The 24,761-nt window shown below is 34.9% G+C and overlaps 2 protein-coding genes and 1 pseudogene across 2 annotated transcripts; all 3 read right to left on the bottom strand.

The window, feature by feature from the left end:
* Positions 1–333: 333 nt before the first annotated feature.
* On the bottom strand, positions 334–813 carry LOC147516543 (uncharacterized). Its single transcript, XM_086593308.1, has one exon. It carries the CDS (start codon positions 811–813, stop codon positions 334–336), a length of 480 nt encoding a protein of 159 aa, XP_086449434.1.
* Positions 814–915: 102 nt separating this feature from the next.
* Positions 916–1,862, bottom strand: LOC147516542 (uncharacterized; annotated as a pseudogene).
* Positions 1,863–12,478: 10,616 nt separating this feature from the next.
* On the bottom strand, positions 12,479–17,678 carry LOC147516541 (uncharacterized). The gene is made up of 5 exons (XM_086589095.1): positions 17,538–17,678; positions 16,136–16,289; positions 13,882–15,396; positions 12,934–13,076; positions 12,479–12,846 (listed from the first exon to the last, which is right to left on the bottom strand). Exons 3-5 carry the CDS (start codon positions 15,185–15,187, stop codon positions 12,646–12,648), a joined length of 1,650 nt encoding a protein of 549 aa, XP_086445221.1. The 5' UTR covers positions 15,188–15,396; positions 16,136–16,289; positions 17,538–17,678; the 3' UTR covers positions 12,479–12,645.
* Between the last annotated feature and the right edge of the window lie 7,083 nt (positions 17,679–24,761).

The following is a 24,761-nucleotide window of genomic DNA, read 5'->3' as shown; positions in this document are numbered from 1 at the left end:
AATAGCAACATGCAAATGGCAATGTCATCGGCAAAAACACTAACGGATAGATTTATACTTTTCTTTGTCTCTACCATCTTCCTAACAAGATCACCGACGACTCCATTTAATTCTGAAAATCCATGGCTAGAAATTACATTGATAATATAGTTATCTAGGTGATCATGAAGTATCATAAGAGTTTCAGGGGGAAAATCACTCGGATAAAATTCCAAGTCGTATCAAACCTTTCTTATCAAATGCAACAAACAAATTACTTGGATTCAAGCATGCTACACAAAGAAGCAGCTTAGATTTCACTTTATCAAATCAACTGTTTAACTCAAGAAGTTGTCAGTCTATACATTTGTAGAATAAACCCACAAGATAATAATGAAGGTTTGTTGTCTCTTCAGCATTACGTGGAGATCCCCCTCTTGCTACAAACTTGTCTTCCATGTTAGGGATGGTGATGATATTCTTAGTGCAAAAAGAAGATACCTCGGTTATAAGAAGATCCCATCCGTTATCTCTCATAGTTTGCAATCGTTGTTTGGACACTTTAACAAGTGTCATTGCATTGACAATGTCTTGATCACTTCTTTGCAATGATTTTGACAAATCATTAGTAATTCCAAGAATCTTTTTCATCAAATGTAATAAGAAAATGAAATCAAAAGATTGCAATGATACCAGTAAAGTAGATGATTCTCCTCTTTGTTCTGGATTTAGACCATCTCCCACTACACGCTCAAGAACTTCAATAACTGAAGGAAAAAGGATAAGAAAGCAGACAAGAGTAGCATAATGCGACCACCCAACGTGTGTCTCCATGACGTTTCAAACAATCTCTTGATTGAGACCCTATCCAGTAGGAAGTTCACCATTTTCTACTGCTTCAAGAACTTTTGTATTGTGGTTATCCATTAGAATTTCTCAACGTTTGCACAAGGCTGCACAAGTATTCACGGCACTAGAAACCAAGTTAAAGAACAAAGCAACATGGGTAATGTTTTTAGCAACAGCAACCAATGCCAACTGAAGTTGATGGGAAAAGCAATGAACATAAAAAGCAAATCCGTTTTTCTTCATGATGAGGGCTTTAAGACCGTTGAACTGACCTTGCATATTACTAGCTCCGTCATAACCTTGACCATGCAATCTTGATATACATAATCCTTGTTTGCTGAAAAGTGAATCAAGAGCTACTTTGAGTGATAAGGCACTAGTTTCTTCAACGTGCACAATGCCAAGAAAACGTTCAACCAAACATCCATCTTTATTTATAAAGCGCAAAAAACAGCCATTTGTTCTTTAATTGATATGTCTCGAGATTCATCAACCAAAACTAAGAAAAAAGAATCTCCAAGCTCTTTAAGGATGGCATTTGTAGTTTCTACTGCAGCTGAATTGACAATATCTCTTTGAATATTAGGCGAAGTCAAACAGATATTCCCAGGAGAATTTCTTATCACATCCTTAATGACATCATTGTGATTCTCTGCAAATTTCAACATGCCTAGAGAGTTCCCTGGATTACTTGAGGTAGGGGATTCATCATGACCTCTGAAGGCTAATCCTTGTCGTAAAAGAAATCGAGAACAATCAACCATTGTTTGCAAATGAATTCTGTATGCACTTTGAACCTTGTCTGACTGTCTAGATAAAAGAGTTCGAACTTGTTGCTTCTGATTTAGTAAAGCTTGCCTTTGCCTATATACATGATTGTGAGTAGTATTAGGCCCCCTCAACATGACTCTGTAATGCGACCTTTCTATTTTTCCAATTTTTAAATCCTCTAAATACAAAGGAATCTCCCCCTCCTTGCTCCCCGTGTTCCGGTCGAAAAAGATAACAATGTAAACAAAAAACAGCATCATCATGTATGATATACTCTAACCAATCACCACCATCATTGAACCAGGAAGCATTGAATCTTCGTAGTTTATTGTATATAGGTGTTAATGGAAACTTGTGCTCACGGGGCCTGAAACCCTTTAGTAGATATGATCGACGAACAAACTCTTGCTCATTATGAGGATAATCTGAAATTCGAGGATGTAACCCCGGATCGGCAGGAAGATTTGTATGATCATTCTCCACACGGTTTCACTTTAGCGTAGGTTGCACTTGATTAGGGGGAGTATTTTATACTACCACAACCACAGGTGATTGATCAAGAATAGGCTTCCTTATGAGGAATTTCTCCATATCTACACAAAAATCAATTACATATCACTACAACAAAAATTATTTATTCCTTAAAGGCTAACCGAATATAGATGAAACGTGTATGTTATCAATCAATTAGAAAGGTGGAAACATGTTTTTCAACAAATATCCACAGAATTGTATTATTTGTTCATAAGAAAATACTAAAACATAAGTAAGAAATGAGAAATAGAGAACATACCGAAGTGAAAATTGGTTGGTTCTGACTTCTGAAATTCTAAGTGCAATGATGGATTGATGGTTAATTAATATTGGTTGGTAACGAGAAGTTCTGAGTTCTGGGAGAGAAGGAGAGACCGAGAGAGAGGTGTTGTTATTTAACACAAACCTGCAATTGAAGACTGGACCCTCGCTAGAAAGAAGGTGTCTCCCCAAAACTGGAATTACTAAACAACAACCATGGACCCCAACTGATTTGGAGGGAATCGAAACTGAGAGAGAAGGAGAGACTTGAGAAGTCGAGAAAGAGATGTGTATTTTGTGGGCTTGTGGCCGGGTTGCTCAAATAACAACACTACTATTTTTTTTTGGGTCCAAAATTGAGCGGGGGGGGGGGGCAGGCCCTACCTGGTCCATTAATAGATCCGCCACTGGTTGTACACATGCATAGTGGTGTTTGCATGTTTGTTGGACACATGCATACCTGGTGTGTGTATGTATGATAGTAGTGTTTGCATGTTTGTTGCACACATGCATAATAGTGTGTACATGTGTGGTAGTAGTGTTTGCATGTTTGTTGCACATGCATAATGGTGTGTGCATATGTGGTATACACATGCATAATAATATTTGCATGTGTGTTATACACATACATAATGGTGTGTTCATGTTTTTTTTTTTTTTTTTTTTGCTAAATAAGTTAAAAATTATATTAAAAGTAAAGTATTATACAAGTACATTAAAAGGACATCACTCCCCCTAATCTATTTGGTTCAAGCAAATCTCATAAAGGTTTGATAAGGCACCTCTTATTTATGAATCCAAAGGGGTTTCTCATTACAAACAATTAACAGATCTTTCTCTAGGTTTGAGGCTTTTTTGTTGGAAAACTAAACCAAATTTCTAGAAGTCAAAGAGTCTTAGTGAAAGTTTAATTGTGTCTAGGATAATGAAAAGTCTAATTAAAATGTGTAATATAGTTAATGAGGTTTCTAGTATCTAGAGTCTTCTTTAAAGGCTATATAATCCATTTATGTATCTGTTTATGGATTAAGAAGAAAACTAAGAAACAAATAATTGAGTTGTTTGATGGAAATTCTTCTCCCAAAGTGATAATCTAAGTTACTTTTATAACAAAGTAGTATTAGAGCTGAAACGATCTTGTGTAGATGGCAAACACAAGTAACATGGGTCTCTCATTACCCGTTTCAATGGAGAAAACTATGATTATTGGAGCAACAATATGAAGGTGCTATTAAAATCAATGGAGCTGTGGAATATTGTTGAAGTAGGTACAATGAACCTAAAAATGAAGTAAATTTGGAGGAAGGACCAAGAAACATTTTGAATGAGAATAGGAAAAAGGACAGCAAGGCACTTTGCCAAATTTATCAAGCAATCGAAATGCCGGTGTATGAGAGAATTGCCAAAGCTAGAAATGCAAAGCAAGCTTGGGATCGGAGGTCATCCAAACAGCATACAAAGGAGAAGAAAAGGTGAAAAAAGTTCGACTTCAAACCTTAAGATCGGAGTTTGAAAAATTAGAAATGAAAGATCAAGAAAGTATTGCGGAGTACTTCACAAAAGTAACTTCAATTGTAAACCAAATGGCATCGAATGGAGAAATCTTAGAAGATGAAAGGGTTAGTTATTGAAAAAATTCTGCGTAGTTTGCCCCCGAAGTTTGATTATGTTGTGGTTGCTATCGAAGAATCAAGAGATTTGTCCACTCTCTCTCTTGAAGAGTTGCAAGGTACTTTGAAGGCCCATGAAGTCAGAATTAATCTGAGGAACCCTCCCCTCCTTCTCAACCCGATCAAGCTCAACCCGATCAAGCTCTCAAATCCAATGTCACGGGAGGTCGTGGATCTTCTCATAGTCGTGGACGTGGAAGAGGTCGAAACTATAGAGGATGAGGTTCAAATTTTCGTGGGAGAGGAAGAGGTCGTTCAAGCAATAACCAAGATGAAAGAGAAGAAAATCATAACTCCATATTTTTCCAAAGAGGTAGAGGTCGTGGAAATCAAAGAAGCAGGGGTCGTGGCTACTTTGAATGCTACCATTGCCACAAACCAGGACACACTATCAGCAAGTGATGGTATAAGCAAGAGGACAACAAGCAGAATGAGGCAGGTTATGTACATGAAACAAAACATGAAGAAAGAAGTATTCAAGACACTTCGTTGCTTGCTTGCTTGTCATGGTGATGACTTGGATGATGTGTGGTATCTTGATAGCGGTGCTAGCAAGCATATGACAGGAAACAAGAATTTGTTTACAAGCTTAACAAAATCTGATTGTGGCCAAGTAACGATTGGTGATAATAAAGCATACAAAATCGAAGGAGTTGGTGAAATAGCTTTCAAAGCAAAGTCAGGGAGCATCAAGACGATGGCCGATGTTTACTATGTCCCGGGTTAAAAAGTCATAATCTTCTAAGTGCAGGTCATCTTTTAAGGAAAGGATTTGATATCCATTTCCGAGACAATGCTTGTTTCTTGTCAAAGAAAAGTCAGCTTGTTGCAAAGATTGGCGTTGCTGAAAATAATTTGTTCCCTCTAAAACTTCAAACCTCGAATTTGTCTTGCTTCACTAGTGTTGATAATGGGAACTGGAAGGCTCGAAGCTATGGCATGATAGGTTTGGACACTTGAACTATGGAAGCTTGAAGCAGTTATCAACGAAGGCGATGGTCAAAGGACTACCTCAAATTTATCTTACAGATGATGTTTGTGAAGATTGTCAGATTGGCAAGCTTCATAGATCTCCATTCCCTTCGCAGTCCACTTGGCGAGCAAAGAAGCTACTATAACTTGTTCATTCAGATTTGTGCGGTCCAATGCGAGTTACATCTCACGGAAGTAATCGATATTTTATCTCCTTCATTGATGATTATTCAAGGAAAGTGTGGGTTTATTTTCTTAAAGAAAAATCAGATGCCTTTCAAGCCTTTAAGGATTTCAAAGCTAAAGTTGAAAAAAATTCTGGTTTTGCGATACAATCGCTTGAAACCTGATCGGGTGGCTAATATCTTCCGACTGAATTTGAAATATATTGTAGAGATCATGGAATAAGACACCAATTGACAGCTCGATATACACCACAACAGAATGGTGTTTGTGAAAGAAAGAACCGCACTATCATGGACATGGTGAGGTGTATGCTTAGTAGGAAGAAGTTGGAAAAAGTACTATGGGCTGAAGCTGTTTCATGTGCTGTTTATTTGATAAACAGATCACTGACGAAGAGCTTGATGGACAACACACCTCATGAGGCACACATCCCTGATGCAGCAAGGAGCAAGCTCGATGACAAGGCAAAAAAGTGTATATTTGTTGGCTATAGTGAGAGGAGCAAGGCCTACAAGTTGTACAATCCGTAACAAATAAGATAGTGATCAGCCAGGATGTTCGGTTCGATGAAACTTTTGCCTATAATGGTGGTACAAGTACAACTGATTTTGCTATGCTAGAAAGTGAAGAAGTTGGCTCTCACACAGACAGTGCACCCCTGACTTCATCAAGAGATGATGACTATGAAAGTCCTCCCCAAAAAGAGAAGTATACGAGAACTTTACAACTCAACTGAGCAAATTGAACTAGATGATGTTGTTTACTTTGCTTTCTTTACGGGAGAGGATCCAATTTCATTTTATGACGCCGAAAAGAAGAAGAAACATGGAAACAAGCAATGATAGAAGAGATAAAGTCCATTGAGAAGAATGGCACTTGGGAGCTCACAGATCTGCAACCACACAAGATTCCTATTGGAGTGAAATGGGTATACAAAATAAAGAAGAATCCAGATGGCTCTATCAACAAATACAAGGCAAGGCTTGTGGCGAAGGGATACAAACAAAAGGAAGGAGAAGATTATAATCGAAGTATTTGCTCCCTGTTTCCAGACTTGAGACCGTCAGACTAATGATTTCTTTTGCAGCTCAAAACAATTGGAAAATATTCCAAATGGATGTGAAGTCGGCATTCTTAAATGGAGTTCTAAAAGAAGAGGTGTATCTCGAGCAACCTCCTGGTTTTGTTAAGAAAGGAGAAGAAGGTAAAGTTTACAAATTGAAGAAAGCATTGTATGGGCTTAAACAATCACCAAGAGCTTGGTACAATCGGATCAATTTGTACTTTGAGAAGAGTGGATTTCATAAATGTCCTTATGAGCATACTCTCTATACAAAAGGAATATCAGATGGAAGCTTCATTGTTGTAAGTCTTTATGTTGATGATATCATTTTCACTGGAAATAATATGGAGACGTTGAAAGAATTTAAGCTTTCCATGATGAAGGAGTTTGAGATGACAGATTTAGGAGATCGAGCTACATCACTTTCTTGGTATTGAGGTTCATCAATTCAAGAAAGGTGTCTTCATTTCTCAAGAGAGTTATGCGAAAGAAGTCTTGAAGAAGTTTAAGATAGAGAATGCAAATCCAGTTTCATCTCCATATGTAGCAGGTCAGAAATTGAGTAAAGATGGTGAAGGAAAGCTTGTTAACTCCACCATGTCCCGTAGTTTAGTGGGAAATCTTATGTACTTGATGGCCACAAGACCTGATATAATGCATGCAGTAAGTATAGTGAGCAGATTCATGGAAAAGCCTTACTCAAATCATTGGGAAGCAGCTAAAAGAATATTGTAATATATCAAAGGGACCATAGACTATGGCATTTTATATCAAGCTAATGTTCCGGTTAATCTTGTTGGCTATACGGATAGCGACTTGGCAAGAAGCATTGATGATAGCAAGAGCACTTCAGGTTACGCCTTTAATCTTGGAAGTGGAGTTATCTCATGGAACTCGAAGAAGCAACCAGTTGTGGCGCTTTTCTACTACGGAAGAGTTTGAATACATTGTTGTGTCTAGTCTTTGAATGTCAACTCATTTGGTGAGAGGAATTTTGGAAAGCCTTAAGCACAAGCAAAAGGATGCAACAACTCTATTTTGTGATAACAACTCTACAATTTCAGTCACGAAGAATCCAGTTCTTCATGGCAGGACAAAGCACATCCGATTAGGTTTCATTTCTTAAGGGAGCTTGTGAACGAAGGTGAAATACGTATGGAGTATTGCAAGACAAATGAGCAGCTGGCAGATATCTTTACGAAAGCACTTGGTGGACAGGTGTTCAAACAAAACCTCGAGAGTTTGGGAGTAAAAAGGGAAAATTTGGTTTACGGGAGGCATTGTTGGAAAACTAAACCAAATTTCTAGAAGTCAAAGAGTCTTAGTGAAAGTTTAATTGTGTCTATAGGATAATGAAAAGTCTAATTAAAATGTGTGATATCGTTAATGAGGTTTCTAGTATCTCGAGTCTTCTTTAAAGGCTATATAAGCCATTTATGTATCTGTTTATAGATTAAGAAGAAAACTAAGAAACAAATAACTGAGTTGTTTGCTGGAAATTCTTCTCCCAAAGTAATCATCTAAGTTACTTTTATAACATTTTTTGGCTATAGCATCCGCCACGGTATTCCCTTCCCTCTATATGTGAGAGAGGTAGAAAAGATGAAGTCTCTTCATGCAAGTATGCTATCTATACCTCATCTACCACGACATTGAATTGGAGGTGAAAGCAGTAACCGCAGTAGCCACATCCGATTCTACCCGCACATTCAGCTAGCCCTTCTCAATAGCTATTTCCACACTTTCCAAAATACAAATGCACTCGCCCCAGTAACTTTGAATGGTGTGTGCATGTTGGTATACACATGCAGTGCATATCATACATGCATAGTGGTGTTTTCATGTATATCAAAGAAGGTTATAATTGGTATTAATAAAAAATAACTAACGGCGTCGGTAAAAATGTCCTTATGCGAAATTATTAATGATAGATGCTGATGTCAGCCCGTTTTTGTTCTAAAATTGTAATTATTGGTCAACCAGACCTAAAACCGAAATTATTGGTCAATTTATGTGTTTGGGCCTAAATTTATGAAAAGTCTTTTAAAGCCTAGTCAAAGTCAAATCGAGCAGAAACAACATAAAGTCAACAGAACTTCAACATGTCGTATCTTTGGACTCATAACTCAGAATTTGACCCATTTTATATCAAAACGATCGGCTCAGAAATAGATTTCTAATAGTCTAGACCTTGACCCAATCAAAGTAGTAAAAGTGGGTAAAATGGGTAGAGCAGTAAATTCCAACATTTTGAACCCTTTTATATTTAAGTATTTGGAGTTTGGGCTTGATTTAGTGGCCCAAAACACAGCCCCCAGGCCCATACACGAAATTATAATCTAAACCTCCATTATAAAGAGGATTAGGGCAAAAACAATTGTGTTCTTCCCTCATTAATTTAGTACAATTTAGTTTTTAGTTTTTAGCATCCACTCCATTAAAGCTCCATTACTAAAGCTTCCACCTTTTTTCTTTCATATAGTCTAATGTCTTCTTTTAATTATATTATTGTTATTCTTCTAATCACATTAGGCCAATCATCTCATTAGAGAAAGTGATTATGAAGCCTAATGAGAAATAGATTGTTTGAGTTGAATTATTTAATTGTGTATATGTTTCAATGAGTTTAATTTATTGTATAATAACATATAGTAAATTAAACTAGGGATTGTTATGATTAAATCGAGAGATTTAGTTGTAATAATACTACATGCTAGTAATAATGACTATAGAGATTTAGGTTGTTGCTAGGGATAATAAAGTTTGAGACTTTATGTTGGATTATTGTAGGAAAACCTAAAGAGGATTATTTTTCAATGAATAGTTCGATTCTTCCATAAAATTAATCATTAGGTGGATTGTTACTCTTCTCTATTAACTTTTATTCTATCCAAACCCTATTTCTATTAGTTTAGTTAATTTAGATTTATTTGAATCCGCAATATAATCATATAATAGAAATCACTCAACATATTATTACTTTCACATTTTTCCTCTTTGATTTAATTAGTTGAATTCTATTTAGTTTTGATAGTTTAAGAGTGGAACGAACCTTTACTAGATCTCTATTACTTGATAGTATAAAGAGATAGTAAGGTATTGAACTAAACGCGTGTTTGTTAGGATTATTATTAGTGTTTATGCATTAATATTGTGTTTAGAAATTTCGTGTTATATCAAATAGCGCCGCTGCCATCTTAAATATATCAAGACAAAGATTTTCTTGTTTGAATCAAAGGGAAAATCCCCCATTCACAACCCACCCACCATTTTAAGTTTTCATTCTTGTTTTTCACATTTTCGTTAATTTTTTACTAGATATTCTTACTGCCGATTATTTTCTGACTACCGATTGGAGCATACGACTAAAGAAAAGTTGTACAGATGTCTATATGAGTCATCCATGAAAGCTTCAAGTTCAAAGGTTAAGGTTAGGAGGCGCACGCCCTCCTTTTTACCTTGAAAATAGAGTGCACGCCACTTGACATTGTGGTACTAACAATAAAGAATACTCCGGTAAATATATTTCTAAATTTATGAAAATTCTGAAATTGTGCAGGCACAATCTGTACGGTGTTAGTGATTTACTGGAAATTTTTCATATTTTTCGTAGTTATTTTACCTAGTGAACAAATACCATCTTTATAGTACTGTATTTTAGTTTTCAAACCGTAAGTTTCTGGAAAAATAGACGAGCAGGGTTACTTAAACAGTTCCGAAAATTCTGAAATTATTACAGGAGGATATTTTATAAGTCAGTAGGTTCGTGTGAAAATTTGAAGATTTTTTAACTTGTTTTGACCACCTAACTAGTTTCTTTTTTGCAGTGTGTTTCTGCAATTTTTCAATACTTAATTTTAAGGAACAACAGCCGATAAGGAGGGTCTTCCTTATTCCAATTTCTCTCAAAATTTTATAGGAACACATGATCTGTCAGGAGTTTCCAATAAATTTTGGAGATTTTTGGCGCTGTTTTGATTGGTTAACCATTCAGTTGTTTGTATTGTGTACTGAAAATTGTTTCACAAATTTTGCAATGCAATAGAAAGACTTTCCTAGCTCTAATTGTTCTAAAAATTTACAGGCTACTTCTTGGACATCTCAACAAACTACTATAAAATTTTCCGATTTTTTGGAGGGCGCCCGCCCCATGTTCGCACTCATATAGAGGGCGCACTTGCCCCTAGACCAGTATTCATACGGTCAATTTCTTAAGTCCGTCATAATTTAGACTCAGGAGTACAACCCAGTACTCATGCCCAGTCAAGTCTAAGAAGGCCAGTATACAAAGCCCAGATCCACAATACGACCAAAGGGGAACCATCCAAAGCCCACAGGAGAGAACATGTCTCTCCAATCCACAGTTAAGGGGCGCCCTATTTGTACTTGAACTAAGGGCGCACGCCCTCGTCTTATTTCTGATTGTTCTGAATTTTTATAGGTCACACATAGTTAACTTCCAGGATCTAAAACAGTGCTGGTACGGTGCTCTAGTCATCTACAGAACACTGTAATTCGTGCTTGAAGGCGCTAGTAAGCATAGCAAGGAGCCAAGGAGGAATACAGGTTTTTTCTCCTAACACTCCTTGAGTCTTTTGTCAGAGGAGTAATTTCCTAGTATAATCAGGTTGTGTATTTGCATGATATAGTTGTGTTTGTTTGAATTTAGACTTGATTATTGTATGAGATTAAGGTCTAGTACAAATAAGCCTACTTTATTATTATATGTAGACGTAAAACACTCGCCTATCTAGGCTTAAAGCTAATAGCCAAAAGTAATTTCCCTTCCTTGTTGCAAACTACTAAACGTAGGCCTGCAAGAGATGAGCAAGCAGCACCACCAATATCTATAATTTAGAGTTTTAGACTTGGCATCTGTTCAGGGAGCAATCCAATCGTCTGATGGGTTAAAAACTGGTCTATCTAATTTAAGATAAAGCTTTCTTTCTAGGAGAGGTTTAGTTTCACTTTAATTACATAAATTCTCATTGTTGGATTTCAGGCTTTCAGCCGTTCTAAGAATGTAACAAAAATCCGAGTTTTGGGAAGCAAATGGTACTTAACAAATACATTTTGGGTGATAAAATATGAGTGAGGAAAAAGGCTTTCTTTTCCTTTTTTTTTTTTTTTTTTTTTTTGGTAAAGATAGATATGGAAAAAGGCTTTTTCTTAAATGCCAGAAAAAAAAAAAATAGACAGAATTTTTTACAGCACAACTAGGGGTGACTTCGGATCGGATCGGATTAACCTCTTTCGGAATTTTTTCAAATTTTTTTCGGAACCTAATATGCTTGCCAAATCCGATCCAATTTTTTTTCGGATTCAAAATATATTTCCAATTTCAGAAATTTCAAAATAACTCGGAAATTTCAGAATACTTGGTAAATTTTCAAAGATCTCTTTACTTTCAATTATTTTTAGAATATCATCATGAATGTTAATTGGGGAGAGAAAACCATGTCCACAACACCAATGTACCAACAAAGAATACTTGTTTACTTGGGAAACTCATTTTCATTCAAACAAGTGATCCAAGAAAAAAATGAAAAAAGAACACCAAGACCACCAACCTGCAAGCATTGCATCCTGTTGAGGTCTGGGTATTTGTAATGTTTCAATCTTTTTTCGTGTGTGAAAATTGAAGCGTGAAGTGTCTGCATGCATAATAGATTCTGATTTTGGACTCTAAATAGCTTTACATAACATTCTATCTATTGCAATTTGGCTTTTGGGTTGGTCTGGAATTCATTGTATGACTCAATAGCATTTTTTTTCATATCATTGTTGTTATGGCAGACGGTGTAATGACAGTGGAGTGGTCCAATTCAAGTGGGGAAGTAGTGGCTAGGTTATGGTTTTGTTTTGTTTTTGGAAGTAAAAAACTATAAAATGAATGAACGGTCGAGATATAATCAAATGGATAGTGAGAGAAGTACATATTTTCAAAATAATTGGCAATAATATCGAAAATTTTGGATCGGCTATATATCAAAACTTTCAGATCGGATTGGTTTTTAGAGTTATATCCGAATCCGATCCAATTTTTTTTTGGAATTTTTGGAAATCGGAAAATCGGCTCATGAAAACTACACCAGAGCCATACCAATTTCAGGTCGGATTTCGAAAAAATCGGAAATTCGGCAAAAAGAGACACCCATAAGCACAACCATTAAACCATATCCAGGCCGAGATCTGATAAACTGGACTTTATTGTCTTTTTCCTTTTATTCACTGATAAAGCTTGTTTAGTATGCAGGAGGAACTTGACCCTCAATTATTAATGTACACCAGCACTACCTTCATTCCTCATATGGACAGTGATCCGGCTAGCAAGTTAAACTAGCTTAGTGATCATTTTACTTACACAAATTCCCAATCAGATTCAGATATATCATGAGCAGATATTTTCTTGAAGTGCAAGTCCTTGTCGAGGATACAAGGAGCTGAACTTTCTCTTCTAGGGTTGATATCAGAGTCCAAGTCGGCATACAGAATTGCCAGCTGCTCGTACTCCCGGCGCTTTGATCTCATTCTAGAAGCCAAGGCATGCTTGATTTTTTTCTAAAAAAAAGAATGGTAAATTTTTGTCTGCATGAGAAAAGGCAAAGATAAGGAGAGAAACATCAAAGGGGGTTAGAAGCTATGTACCTTGTATGATCTGTGGTTGCCAGCAGCAAGAGACCTGAACAAATCTTTATTATCCACCAGTATACAACTATCCCCGAGCTGTACATCATCAAATAGTTCAATGTCATCCATACATGATTCCACAGGATCAAGGCTTGATCTTCCTGTAACAGCAAAAATGGTGTTAGTACTGTAAATACATGATGAAGATGTATGACATGGCTTAGCCACAAAGCAACATGGAATAACTAGGCAAGATTGTACTATAAATACAATAATGCGAATGAAGACTTCCACCGAATGGTAAGAAAAAATGGGGTACACTTCATTTGATAATATATTAAGATATTAAGAAAAAATATCTTAAGATATTCTATTTTCTCCCTGAATGCTTTCATTACAGAAATCCAAGGGAAGAGTATTTACATAGAAAACTAAGCACTCTACCATTCCGGACAGCAGGTATAATTAATGGAAATACATTTTTCACGAGTATACCATATTGAGAAGCACAAATGAAATGCATTTTTGTTCAGAGTGCAGAACAAAGATGAAACTTACTGAGAACCTGTCTTTATCTATATTTTGCATGAAAATCATACATGAATCATAACTGATAGTCTAACTCTTATGGAGAAAAAAAAAAGTCGCCCTAGGCATCCAATGGATCAAACGTACTGAATAAAGCCTTCCAATTTCTACTCTTTTTCTCTCTTAATTTAAGTTTCACCTTTAGGTACTAGAATTTCACACCCTAAACATGACAGAAGTACGACCAGTTGAGACATGTCTTGAAAGGAAAATGAAGATATGAATAGAATCTTTCGGTCTAGCTGCTTACGGTTCACAGCTTAAATCTAGTTCGGTGTAAAATGACATTTTACTGATGCATGAGTTGAAATAATGGTGTACTTGTCACTGCCTACAAAAATAAGTTAACTAGATGTATAAAAGTAAGATAATGTATACCATTTGATTCAGTTGATAACATGCTGCTGGCAAGAGAGGATCCGAATGCTAAATCATCATAGTGTACAGTTGGAAGAACCAAATTGGACGATGCTATAGAACTTGAAACATCACAGATACAGTCACTCGCATCTAAAACATTGTTGTACAAAATTTTTGATTCTTGAGAGGAATCATTCCCGATATTTTCCCCAAAGCCAGTGGTTGGAAGTTTTGTCAGAGAGTCACATGCCTTCTCATGAACTTCATTGCTTATTTCAGTGAAAATGGATGATGGACTCAAATCTTTCAATGCGGGAACATCTGATGGCTTGGGAGGTTGTGGTTCCACATTCTTAGCATTTCCTTCAAGACTTGGACAGTACCGCTCATATATCAGAGAGTCACATGGTTTTTCATGAACTCCATCGCTCATTTTAGTGAAAATGACTGATGGACTCAAATCTTTCAAGGTCGGAATATCTGATGCCCCAACAGTTTGCAGTTCCATATAGACAGTATTTCCTTCAAGATCTACACAAGACTGCTCATATACCAAAGAGTCACATGCTCTTTTATGATCCTCATTTATGATTTCAGATAAATTGGATGATGAGCTCAAATCTTTTAAGGTGGGAACATCTGAAGCCCCAGTAGGTTGTGGTTCCACATTGACAGTATTTTCTTCAAAACTGGCAGAAAACAGCTCATATATCAGATAGCCATACGCATTTTCATGATCTTCATTGCTGATTTTTGTAGATAAGGATGATGGACTCAGTTTGTTCAAGGAAGGACAGTTTGATGCCTCATTAGGTTGTGCTTCCACATTGACAGCATTTTCTTCAAGACGTACAGAAAACTGCTCACACTCGCATGCATTTTCATGACCTTCATTGCTGATTTCAGTAAAAATGGATGACGGTGGTTCCACACAGACAGTATTTCCTTCAAGACCTAAACAGGACAGCTCATGTATCTGGATGTCCTCATCCTCTTTCACAGTTGAGTTAGAACCTATCCCTTTGGCGGGGTTTAAAGAAGCTTCAGGATCGATATGAATTGTGTTGTGAGAACTGCTCGATAATGATGCTTGATTCCCAATAGGAGCAACCACATCTGACAGACAAGGAGGATGTTTCTCAATCTTTTCTGAATCCTCTTCTTCACTAGTTGGTTTTGATATCTTAAGAATGTAATTTTCATCAAGAGTAATTTCCAAACCACCTGCACCCCCTATGAGGTCAACAGAAGAAGGAAGAAGCAGATCACCATCCTTGACGCTACAGTCTTCAGTGGATATAGAGGATTGACATGAATTTTCCATTGAAGAACCACTTACACAGTAATCCTTATCAGAGGGCTTCCCTTCTAAATGATCTCTGCTAATACCATTTTTCACTACAGATGAACCGAATCTATCTCATGTGCAGGAGGCGTGCAAGATGGAGGTAGGAAATCATGCACGATTCCAGCAAAAAATTTATTGACATTGACACCAACTGTCTCCACTTGACTTTCAACAAATTTAGCATCCTGTTCAAGAAAAAGATGATGTTCTTATATCAGTTCCACTCCAAACAGAGACACATGAACTGATTTTGTAAAAGATATGATTTCTGTCTTGCTCTTTTTTTACAAGCCAATTAGGATATTACAACGTCAGTTATAGATTTGACTAGAACATTACAATGTCAGTCGAATCTGAGATGTAAGGAGCTGTGCTCCACTCCTTTATGTTTCTGTTTTCCTTCTTTTATCTCCTTGTATTTTTACTTATAAATTTTGTACTACATTTTAAATTCTTTATAAAATGCTCACCTTTCCTGCAGACCATTTTTCTGTTTATGTAAATATGTAAACACCATGAAGCACCTACTTTACTTTCTTATTCTTTTTTTTTTTTCACATTTCAGTAAGAGAGAAATTTGAAGTCGTGCTATTTCATTGGGTTTCCTTCTTCAGAATAGATATCCTAGTATCTACAGCAATCATCATAGCGCATTACAGTTAAGTGACTCGGGGCCTTTTCATTATTGGATATATGAAGGATATATATATGAATTTGCATATATTGACAGGTTTCAAACAAACTATAACAACCAAACACTACAAGAAAACCATCAGAAAGTATTTATTATTTAAAATAAAAAAAGCGTTAAATTTAGCTGAAATTTTGGATTTTCAGTATTTTGTGAATTCCAGAATTCTTCTAAAGTTCTTAGCTAATTCCCAGCATATTAACCAAAATAGGTCTTTGGGAAGAAGCACATACCTGGCATAATTTTTCCTCCACTTCCTCGAACATAATTTCAAGCTTTTGACATACATTTCCGACCCATTTCATACCTTTCAACTTAAAATCCATATCAAACATCAATAAGTATTGCGTATCTGAAATTCCTCCACTTCCACCCGATTCTGCTTGTCTGCGCACATTCAAAATTTCATTGAGTATTACATGACAAAGTATTTGGAAAATGATGTTAGCCTTGTCACCAATGTACGAGGAAATATATGTTAAACAGACATAGGGATGATCCAATAAGAAGTAGCAGCAATATCCAAGTCGGCTTAAGCAAACCACTGTTGGAATTCTCTTGAGGTATTTCAAACTACTTGTGAGTGTGCAAAGTGGTTCTTCATTTTGGGCTTTGGTGATAGTCCCACATTGGTAAGCCACCACTAACCTTGCAAGTATATATTGATTTTCTATAGCATAAGGGTGTGCCGTTAGGGTACAAATGCTTTTGTGTTAGGAGGGAGAACGCACACAAAGCCATGGGTGCATGACCGCACCGCACCGAGCCGAGTCGCGTCTTGACGTGACAGCTCGGGTGTGACAAGTTAGTGGGCTTGGCCAATTCCTTAAAGTGTTTTTGCTTCTCCACCACGTTTATGTTTTCTAATTACAGTAGGATTCTAATACTGTATTAGAAACTGAACTGTCTTTGGATTTCTATAAAATCAGGACTCATGTCCAGATCTAATTACTCGATCATCAAACCCTAAAACTCTTCTTCTTTCTCTTCTCACTTAAGCCGCCAGAGAGAGTTGTATTGTCGTTCTTGAGAGTAGCCTGTTTAAGTGCATATCAGTCTAATGTATACCATTTTATACTGTGAGGAAGACGTCTGCTGTAGCCTTTCTGCACCGTTCGAAAGGGGGCGAAATATTTCCTTAAGGATAGTGTCTAACACGCCTTGGTAGCTACTGTTTGTTTTGTCCTCATCCTCTTGGTTGTTTCCAAACCCCGGTTCTAACAATCTTACTGAAAGATTTCGCCCCCTTCGAACGGTGCTAAATCTTTCCTTAAGAACACGCGAAAATTGGTATCATTAACAACAAAACTACGCAATAGATAAAGAAAAATCCAGTCATTAAATCAACAATACGAAGGTGTTTTACAGCTCAAACAGTTGAGAACTTCCCATGATAATCTAAAAAATCAATAAATTAAGACTAATGCAACTACTGTAGAGCATAAATAAATACAGACTCATACATATCATAAACCCAAAACCCACCAGTTCAGAAACACTATAATAACATGCTCATATAATAAAGTAAAAACATACCAGAACACTGAACATAAGATAGAATTAAACAAAAAGTTGATCAACTTAATACATATATGTTAATAAGAAGAGCTGGAAAGAAAGAAAGAGAAGAAGTACCTTACTAATATAGTGGAACAGAATCTACAAGAAGATTACATGCGAAGTGAGGAGAAGGGGAGGTTGTACTTAACTTTTAGGAGAAGAAAAAAAGAGGAAACGTTGAAAGTGGGAGTTGATGAGGAGACAGAAAGAAACAAGAAAAGGAAATAAGTTTTGGACGAGAATATATATTCCTACCAGAAGACAGAAAGAAACAAGAAAAGGAAATAAGTTTTTTTGGACGAGTTATATATTCCTACCAGGAAAGCTGTTCCTCTTTGGTGGGGTTACTACTGGCCCCACTCATCACTTCAATGATTTTTGTTCGCCTTCTGGGCCCATACTATTTTCCCGACAACGCTTTAACAATTTGATTCGAAATGCCATGGTTTTATATAGTAGCCGAAATTCATATGCATTGTTGCTAGAATGTTAGTATCTCAGGGAGGGAATGTCTTCAATTCATTCACGATTCACTCTCGTGTATGAAGCATTGAAGCTGAAGGGCCTTATTTTTTTATTTTATTTTTTTTTTTTTTTTTGTGCTTTTTTGAAGCTAAAAGTGCTGATTTCGGTATCTTTATATATACATATATAATAGCAGTCCCTTTTCGGGCTCATTGAGGTTGTCCACGTAAGTAGGGAAATTAAGAAAAAATAGGAGAAAAAAAATAGTAATTAAGAATCCCAATTAATTATGTTTCCTTTATATACTAAATCTCTTCTCTTTTCAAGAATCTTAATTAATTATGTTTCCTTTATATACTAAATCTCTTTTCAAGAGTAGTAATTAATTATGTTTCTTGTTTCCTAATCTATACACATCTAAACAAAGAATAATAAGGAATATAGGAGAGACTCTCTTCTTCAAGAGTCCTAATTAATTATGCTTCATGTTCCTAATATATACACATCCAAACAAAGAATAATAAAGATTACACTAGAGACTCTATTCAAATCAGGAGAAAAAAATTGCTGATAAAAAAGGTAGAGAAACAAACTGCGAGAAAAAAACTAAATAGGAACTAAAAGTCCCAATTCTTGAACTTCCAAGTATCCCATATTCTCAAGTTCTTCAATTTACAACTATTGTACTGATTTCAAAAGTCTTCTTTCTACAAGTCTTCTTTCTCTACCTCCCCAGTATGTGCTGATTTCAAAAGTCTTGCTTCTTTCTTTTGATTTGTGTTTATCATAAAGTTTGGAGTGTTAAGGGAGAAGGTAATGCAGGTCTAACATTAGTACGTTTGACTGTGACTTCCGAGATTGACAAACCATACATTTTACGTATATATACCAACCCTAACTGTTTATCAACTCAATCTAATTCGTCATCTAGGGAGAAGGTTAAGTTATTTATTTTAGTTGTCACTATCTATATACTATCCACATATTTTTGTATGTTCCATAAAAACGTTAGTAAGTGGATCTAAAGTTTTAAACCTTACATGTATAGTTTTGGAGCTTTGAACTTCTCTTTCATATGAGCAATTCTTTATCAATAAAAATTTTCAAGTAACTATTTTCACTCACCTAATCCTCATCTACTAGCTGTATTTTATATAATGTGTTTAAGACTTATATTTCCTTTTTATGTAGTTATTAGCATGCCCCATCCATGCTAACGGATAAACTTCTTTTGACATAATAATAAGATTTCAGTGCATCCTAAAGATATGTAAATGTAGTTACTTATTGATGGATTTGATAACCAAGTGTTTTTTTTTCCCCATATTCTATATTATTTTTATTTGTTTCAATATGTGGTTGTTATTTTTTATTCTTCACTCTTAATTTCCTAAAAGCATTTCTAGACCAATTCGTGTATGGGTAGACATCAATGATTTTATCCATAATATCTTTAGAAGTTGACTCTACTTATTTGATTGTTATTTGGTTATATTTGCATAATCTGATAAGTTCATGGTCGTTGTTTAAATTTTGAATGGGGTTCTTGGTGTTAGTAGTGTACTCAGGTGGGAATTAATTACTTTGTACATGTTTAAGGTTTGTGTGTTAGTAGTTTGCATGCCAATGATATTTTGGAGTAGATAAATTTCTTAAGATAAATTTCTTAATGGAAACACAAATACGAGATTCTTCAAATGAATATGAGTTAGTAGACTAAATGAGGAGGGTCTTTTTGGAAACATAATATAGGAAATTCTTATAACTGAGTTAGGTTGTGTTTTGTGAGTTACTATATATTCAAAACTTGAAACCAGACTAAAATTTTTAGGTTTTTATTTTTATGTTTAGGGAATGTTTCTTCAAATGAATATATAAAATATATAAACCCACATGATAATATAGATACTTGAATATATATATATAACCTGAAACCCTAATACAATTAGGTTGGTTGTTTTTGTGAAGTTGTTGGACTATATATTCAAAACTTGAAACTATACTTCTAAAATTTTTAGCCGCACTAATTTTATTGTGTACATATGTTTATGTTGGAATATTTGTGCCGTTCAGACTAACATTCTTCAAATGCATACTTAAAGTAAAATGATGTAAACCCACATGATAATATAGATACTTGAGGGAAACCTAACGGTTCCATGATCATGTACCATAATAGTTGAGTAATATGTTCATATGGATTTATTTTCTTAAATTTGAAGTTCAGACACACAACATAATTCATATTTGATATTTTTTAAATTTTGTGGAAGTCGGTTTCCCCGATTTTTTGGTTCACAAGTTAATGTTTAATGTATCTTAAAGTTAAAGCAATCGGTACTGCGTTTTTCGACCCAGTTGGATACGTTTGATTGATTTTCTAACCTGATTGTTTTGTATATTCTTAGATTCAGGTGTGTTATTAATCTAATATAATGCTGATTTTCTTTCATATGCGTTGTTTTACTATATTTTTGTTAGCCTTAAGCTACTTCATTGATAATTTCGTCCCATTTACAATTACAAAAGGAAGGATTTCTTAGCACTTTGTTTCTTTTGCAACAAATTGAAGATGAAGAATCTAAAAAAGCATCACATTTTGGGTATGAATTTGAAGGTCTTGGTTCTCCAAGTCATGGCTCAGTCCTGAAAGTTGGACGACTCATTGATTCTTATCTAGCGGAAATTGCGCCTGATCGATCCATATCTAGATCTACGGAAATTCATTGCTATCATTGAAATTTTGCTTGACTATGCCCAAGTTATTGATGATGGACTCTACAGAGCAGCTGATATATATTTAAAGGCAACTTATCCAACTTTTTGTTTTTGTTAGTGTTGCAGTCTGAATTCATTTCTAATATAGAGTGATGCTATGATTAGTATTAATTCGACTCTTTCTTATGTTTTACTTCACTTTAATTTGTAATGGGATTCTAATTAATAGATTTCTTTTGTAGAACAAAATTGAAATTTTTATCACAGATTTATTTTGAAATTTTCATGTTTTTAAGAGTGATTTTGTTTTATAATTGCACTATTAGTAAATTAAGTATTTATTTGCCTTCTACCATGGACCACATTCCACATTTGTCTCTGATGGTTTTCAAATATTAAACCATGAAGAGGAGTACCTGAGTTTTTTGGAAAAAGGGTCATTGAATCAATACACATATCAGTGCTCATGTTTTTTACGTGCTAACATGAATTAGCAAACGACGAACATTCTTATTATCTGCTTTGAGGACTGTATATAACGATAAATAGAAGTTGGTATTATACACCAACTTTGATAATTATCAGAAAATCAGAAACTGGACACAAATGCATTAAACCAACCCCAAAAAATAATTAATGGGAAATAGGATAATAATGAGAAATCGCAAGTTGGATGCAACAACATTGAACTAACCTCAAATAGTAATTAAAGAGAAATAAAAAAAATGGATGCAACACTGCATTGAACTAACTCAAAATAATTAACGGAAAATAGAAAAATGGATGCAACACTGTATTGAACAAATCTCAAAGAAAAATTAATGGGTAACCGGAAAATGGATGTGAGTGCATCGAACTAACCTCAAAGAATAATTAACGGGTAATTGGAAATAGGAGACTGCATGTAAATGCATCGAACTAATTTCAAAGAGTTATTAATGCAAAATCGGAAAATTGGATGCAAATGCATTGAACCAGCCAACGTCAAAGAATATTAATGGGAAATCGGAAACTTAATGCAAATGCATTGAAGAAATCTCAAAGAATAGTTAACGAGAAATCGGAAATTGGATGCAACATTGCATTGAACTAACATAAAAGAATAATTAACGGAAATCGAAAATTTGATGCAAATGCATCGAACTAACCTCAAAAAATAATTAGTGGAAAATTGGAAACTGAATGCAACTATATTGAACTAACGCCAAAGAAAAGTTAACGATAAATAAAAAACTGGATAAAAATACATTGAACTAACCTCAAATAATAATTAACAATAAATCAAAAACTATATGCAACTACATAAACTAACCTCAAAGAAATAATTAACGGGAAATAAAAAATTGGATGCAAATACATCAAACTATCCTCAAAGAATAATTGACGTGAAATTGGAAACTGGATCCAAATGAATTTAACTAACCTCAAAGAATAATTAACGGGAAATTAGAAAATGGATGCAACTGCACTGAACCAAAGAATAATTAACATGACATCGGAAACTAGATGCAAATCCAGCTAACTAACCTCAAAGAATAATTAATGGAAAATCAAAAACCGGATGCAAATGCATCGACTAACCTCAAAGAATAATTAACAGAAAATCAGAAACTTGATACAAATGCATTAAGCTAACCTCAAAAAAATTAGTGGGATGAAAATTGAAAAATGGATGCAAATGTAATGAACTAACATAAAAGAATAATTAACGGTAAATCGGAAACTGAATGCAACACTGCAATGAACTAACCTCATAGAATAATTAACGGGAAATCGAAAACTAGATGTAACACTGCAATGAACTAACCTCAAAGAATAATTAATAGGAAACCAGGAACTGGATACAAGTGCATTGAACTAATTAACCTAAAAGAATAATTGACAGACAATCGGAAACTGGATGCAAATGCATTCAACAAACCTCAAAGAATAATTAACGAAAACTCGGAAGCTGGATACAAATGCATCAAACTAACCTCAAAGAATAATTAACGGATAATCGGAAACAACATGAAACTGCATCAAACTAACCCCAAAGAAAAATTAACAGAAAATCGGAAAGTGGATGCAACTGCATCAAACTAACCTCAAAGAATAATTAACGGAAAATTGAAAACTGGATGCAACTGCAAGTGAACTAACTTTAAAGAATAATTAACAGGAAATCAGAAATTGGATGCAAATGAATGGAACTAACCTCAAGGAATAATTAACGACAAATCGGAAACATGATGCCAATGCATGGAACTAATCTTAAAGAATCATTCAGGTGTAATCGAAAACTGGATGTGAATGCATCAAACTAACGTCAAAGAATAATTAACTAGAAATCGAAAGCTAGATGCAAATACATTGAACTAACCTAAAAAAATAATTAACGAAAAATCGAAAACTGGATGTAAATGCATTGAACTAATTAAACTCAAATGATAATTAACTTGAAATAGGAAACTAAATGCAAATGTATTGATATAACCTCATAGAGTTATTAACGTGCAATCCAAAACTAAGTGCAAATTCATGGAACTAATCTCAAAGAATAATTAACAAAAATTAAAAACCGAAAATCAGAAACTGGATATAATTGCATTGAACTAACCTCAAAGATAAATTAACAAAAATCAAAAACTGAATACAAATGCAATGAACTGATCTCAAAAAATATTTAACAGAAAATCAGAAATTAAATGCTAATGCATTGAACAAATCTCAAAACATCATTGTTTTATGTGTAGTGGAAATGTCTCGACAAGTATATGATTGGGAATGACTTGCTATTCAAGTATATTCAATATGAATTTCGTCTCATTGGGCATTCTCACAAAAATTTTATCAAACTTCTATTATTAAACAACAAAAAGAACTCGAAGGGTTTTTATAAAAGTACATTATTATTATTATTATTATTTTCTGGAGTGTGGTTTTCAAGTTGCAAGAAATTTGGATGAGTGACCAATGCAATATTTATATATCATAAATAGATCTATCTACATAGTTCAAATATTTTTAGAATAATTTAATATAACGGCACCTGTTCGTAGGACAGGGTTTGAAAGCTAGTTATCTCTAATGGCAGATAGTTTTCTACTACTATATCGTGCCAGAATTAGTGACTTGTAATGCTATATCAAACCTATAACACCCCGTGTTTTTATTCTTTTATTTTTTTCTAAGAATAATAATAATAATAAAGATAATAATAATGAAAATAGATAAAACAGATATAGGATATCCAGCAGTTACGGATAAAAGCCCGTAGGTAAATGGATAAGTGTTGTCCTTGTTTTTTGTGGAGTTTTTGGGGAAAAAAAAAAAACACAACGAGGGTTTTAGAAAAAAAAAATGGGAGTTTTACTGAAAGAAGAAAATGAAGAGTTCTTCTGTTAACTAGCTGATAATCGGAGAGCGCTACAGGTGAGTAGATATTTCATATTTTTATAAAGTTCTCGTTTAGTGTAGATTGCATGAGGCTGGAAAACATATGATTTTTCTTGTTCAATTCTTTGTTTTAAGATTTAGTTTTAGGATCGTATACTTTTTAGTGTTAACTAATTATACAATGATGAATAAACGTCTGTCTCGGGAAAATTTAAAACGAGTGGTGTTTGAATCGATGATGGCTGCTGTAAAAATAGTGGTCGACTTATGTATTACTCTGGCTTTTAGCGTTTAATAAAAGGACCAAAATTTTCAGGGATTGTTATATTGTTGTTGTACTGTTGTGATGCTGTGGGTTGTTTGTGTTGATTTGGTTGATGTCGGGGGTTTAGAATCGGTGATTGGGTTGGGCTGTTGAAGTTGGGAAAAAAACTTGAACAGGTGCTAATGGTGGTGGCTCGCACAAACCTCATCCTGAAAAATATTGTGAACTGTTATTATGTTGATTGTGTTGGTTGATTACTGATTAGTGGTGGTCGAATTGTTATATGAGAGCTGTGAAACTTTGAACCGCCATTAATGGCATCAATACTGCGATTTTTGAAGGGCGGTATTTTCATTGGTTGTTGGTTGTTGTCTGGTGAAGAATAGATGAGTTGTTGTTGTCGGGGAATGATTGGTAGTTGTGGAATCATGGTATGAGTGTTGTGAAGCTCTAAGCAACCATTAATGGTGTCA

This window comes from Coptis chinensis, chromosome 2, assembly GCF_015680905.1.
Source record: "Coptis chinensis isolate HL-2020 chromosome 2, ASM1568090v1, whole genome shotgun sequence".
Classification (NCBI taxonomy): Eukaryota; Viridiplantae; Streptophyta; class Magnoliopsida; order Ranunculales; family Ranunculaceae; genus Coptis; species Coptis chinensis.
Note: the sequence above shows the minus strand (reverse complement) of the source record. Positions and strands in the feature narration are given on the sequence as shown.

Coding starts and splice junctions, on each gene's coding strand:
- LOC147516543 (XM_086593308.1), bottom strand. CDS start 813: ATGGAGACACACGTTGGGTGGTCGCATTATGCTACTCTTGTCTGCTTT.
- LOC147516541 (XM_086589095.1), bottom strand. CDS start 15,187: ATGGAAAATTCATGTCAATCCTCTATATCCACTGAAGACTGTAGCGTC. Junction 13,077..13,881: donor GTTATCAACTGAATCAAATG/GTATACATTATC, acceptor TTGCTGTTACAG/GAAGATCAAGCCTTGATCCT. Junction 12,847..12,933: donor GCAACCACAGATCATACAAG/GTACATAGCTTC, acceptor TCTTTTTTTTAG/AAAAAAATCAAGCATGCCTT.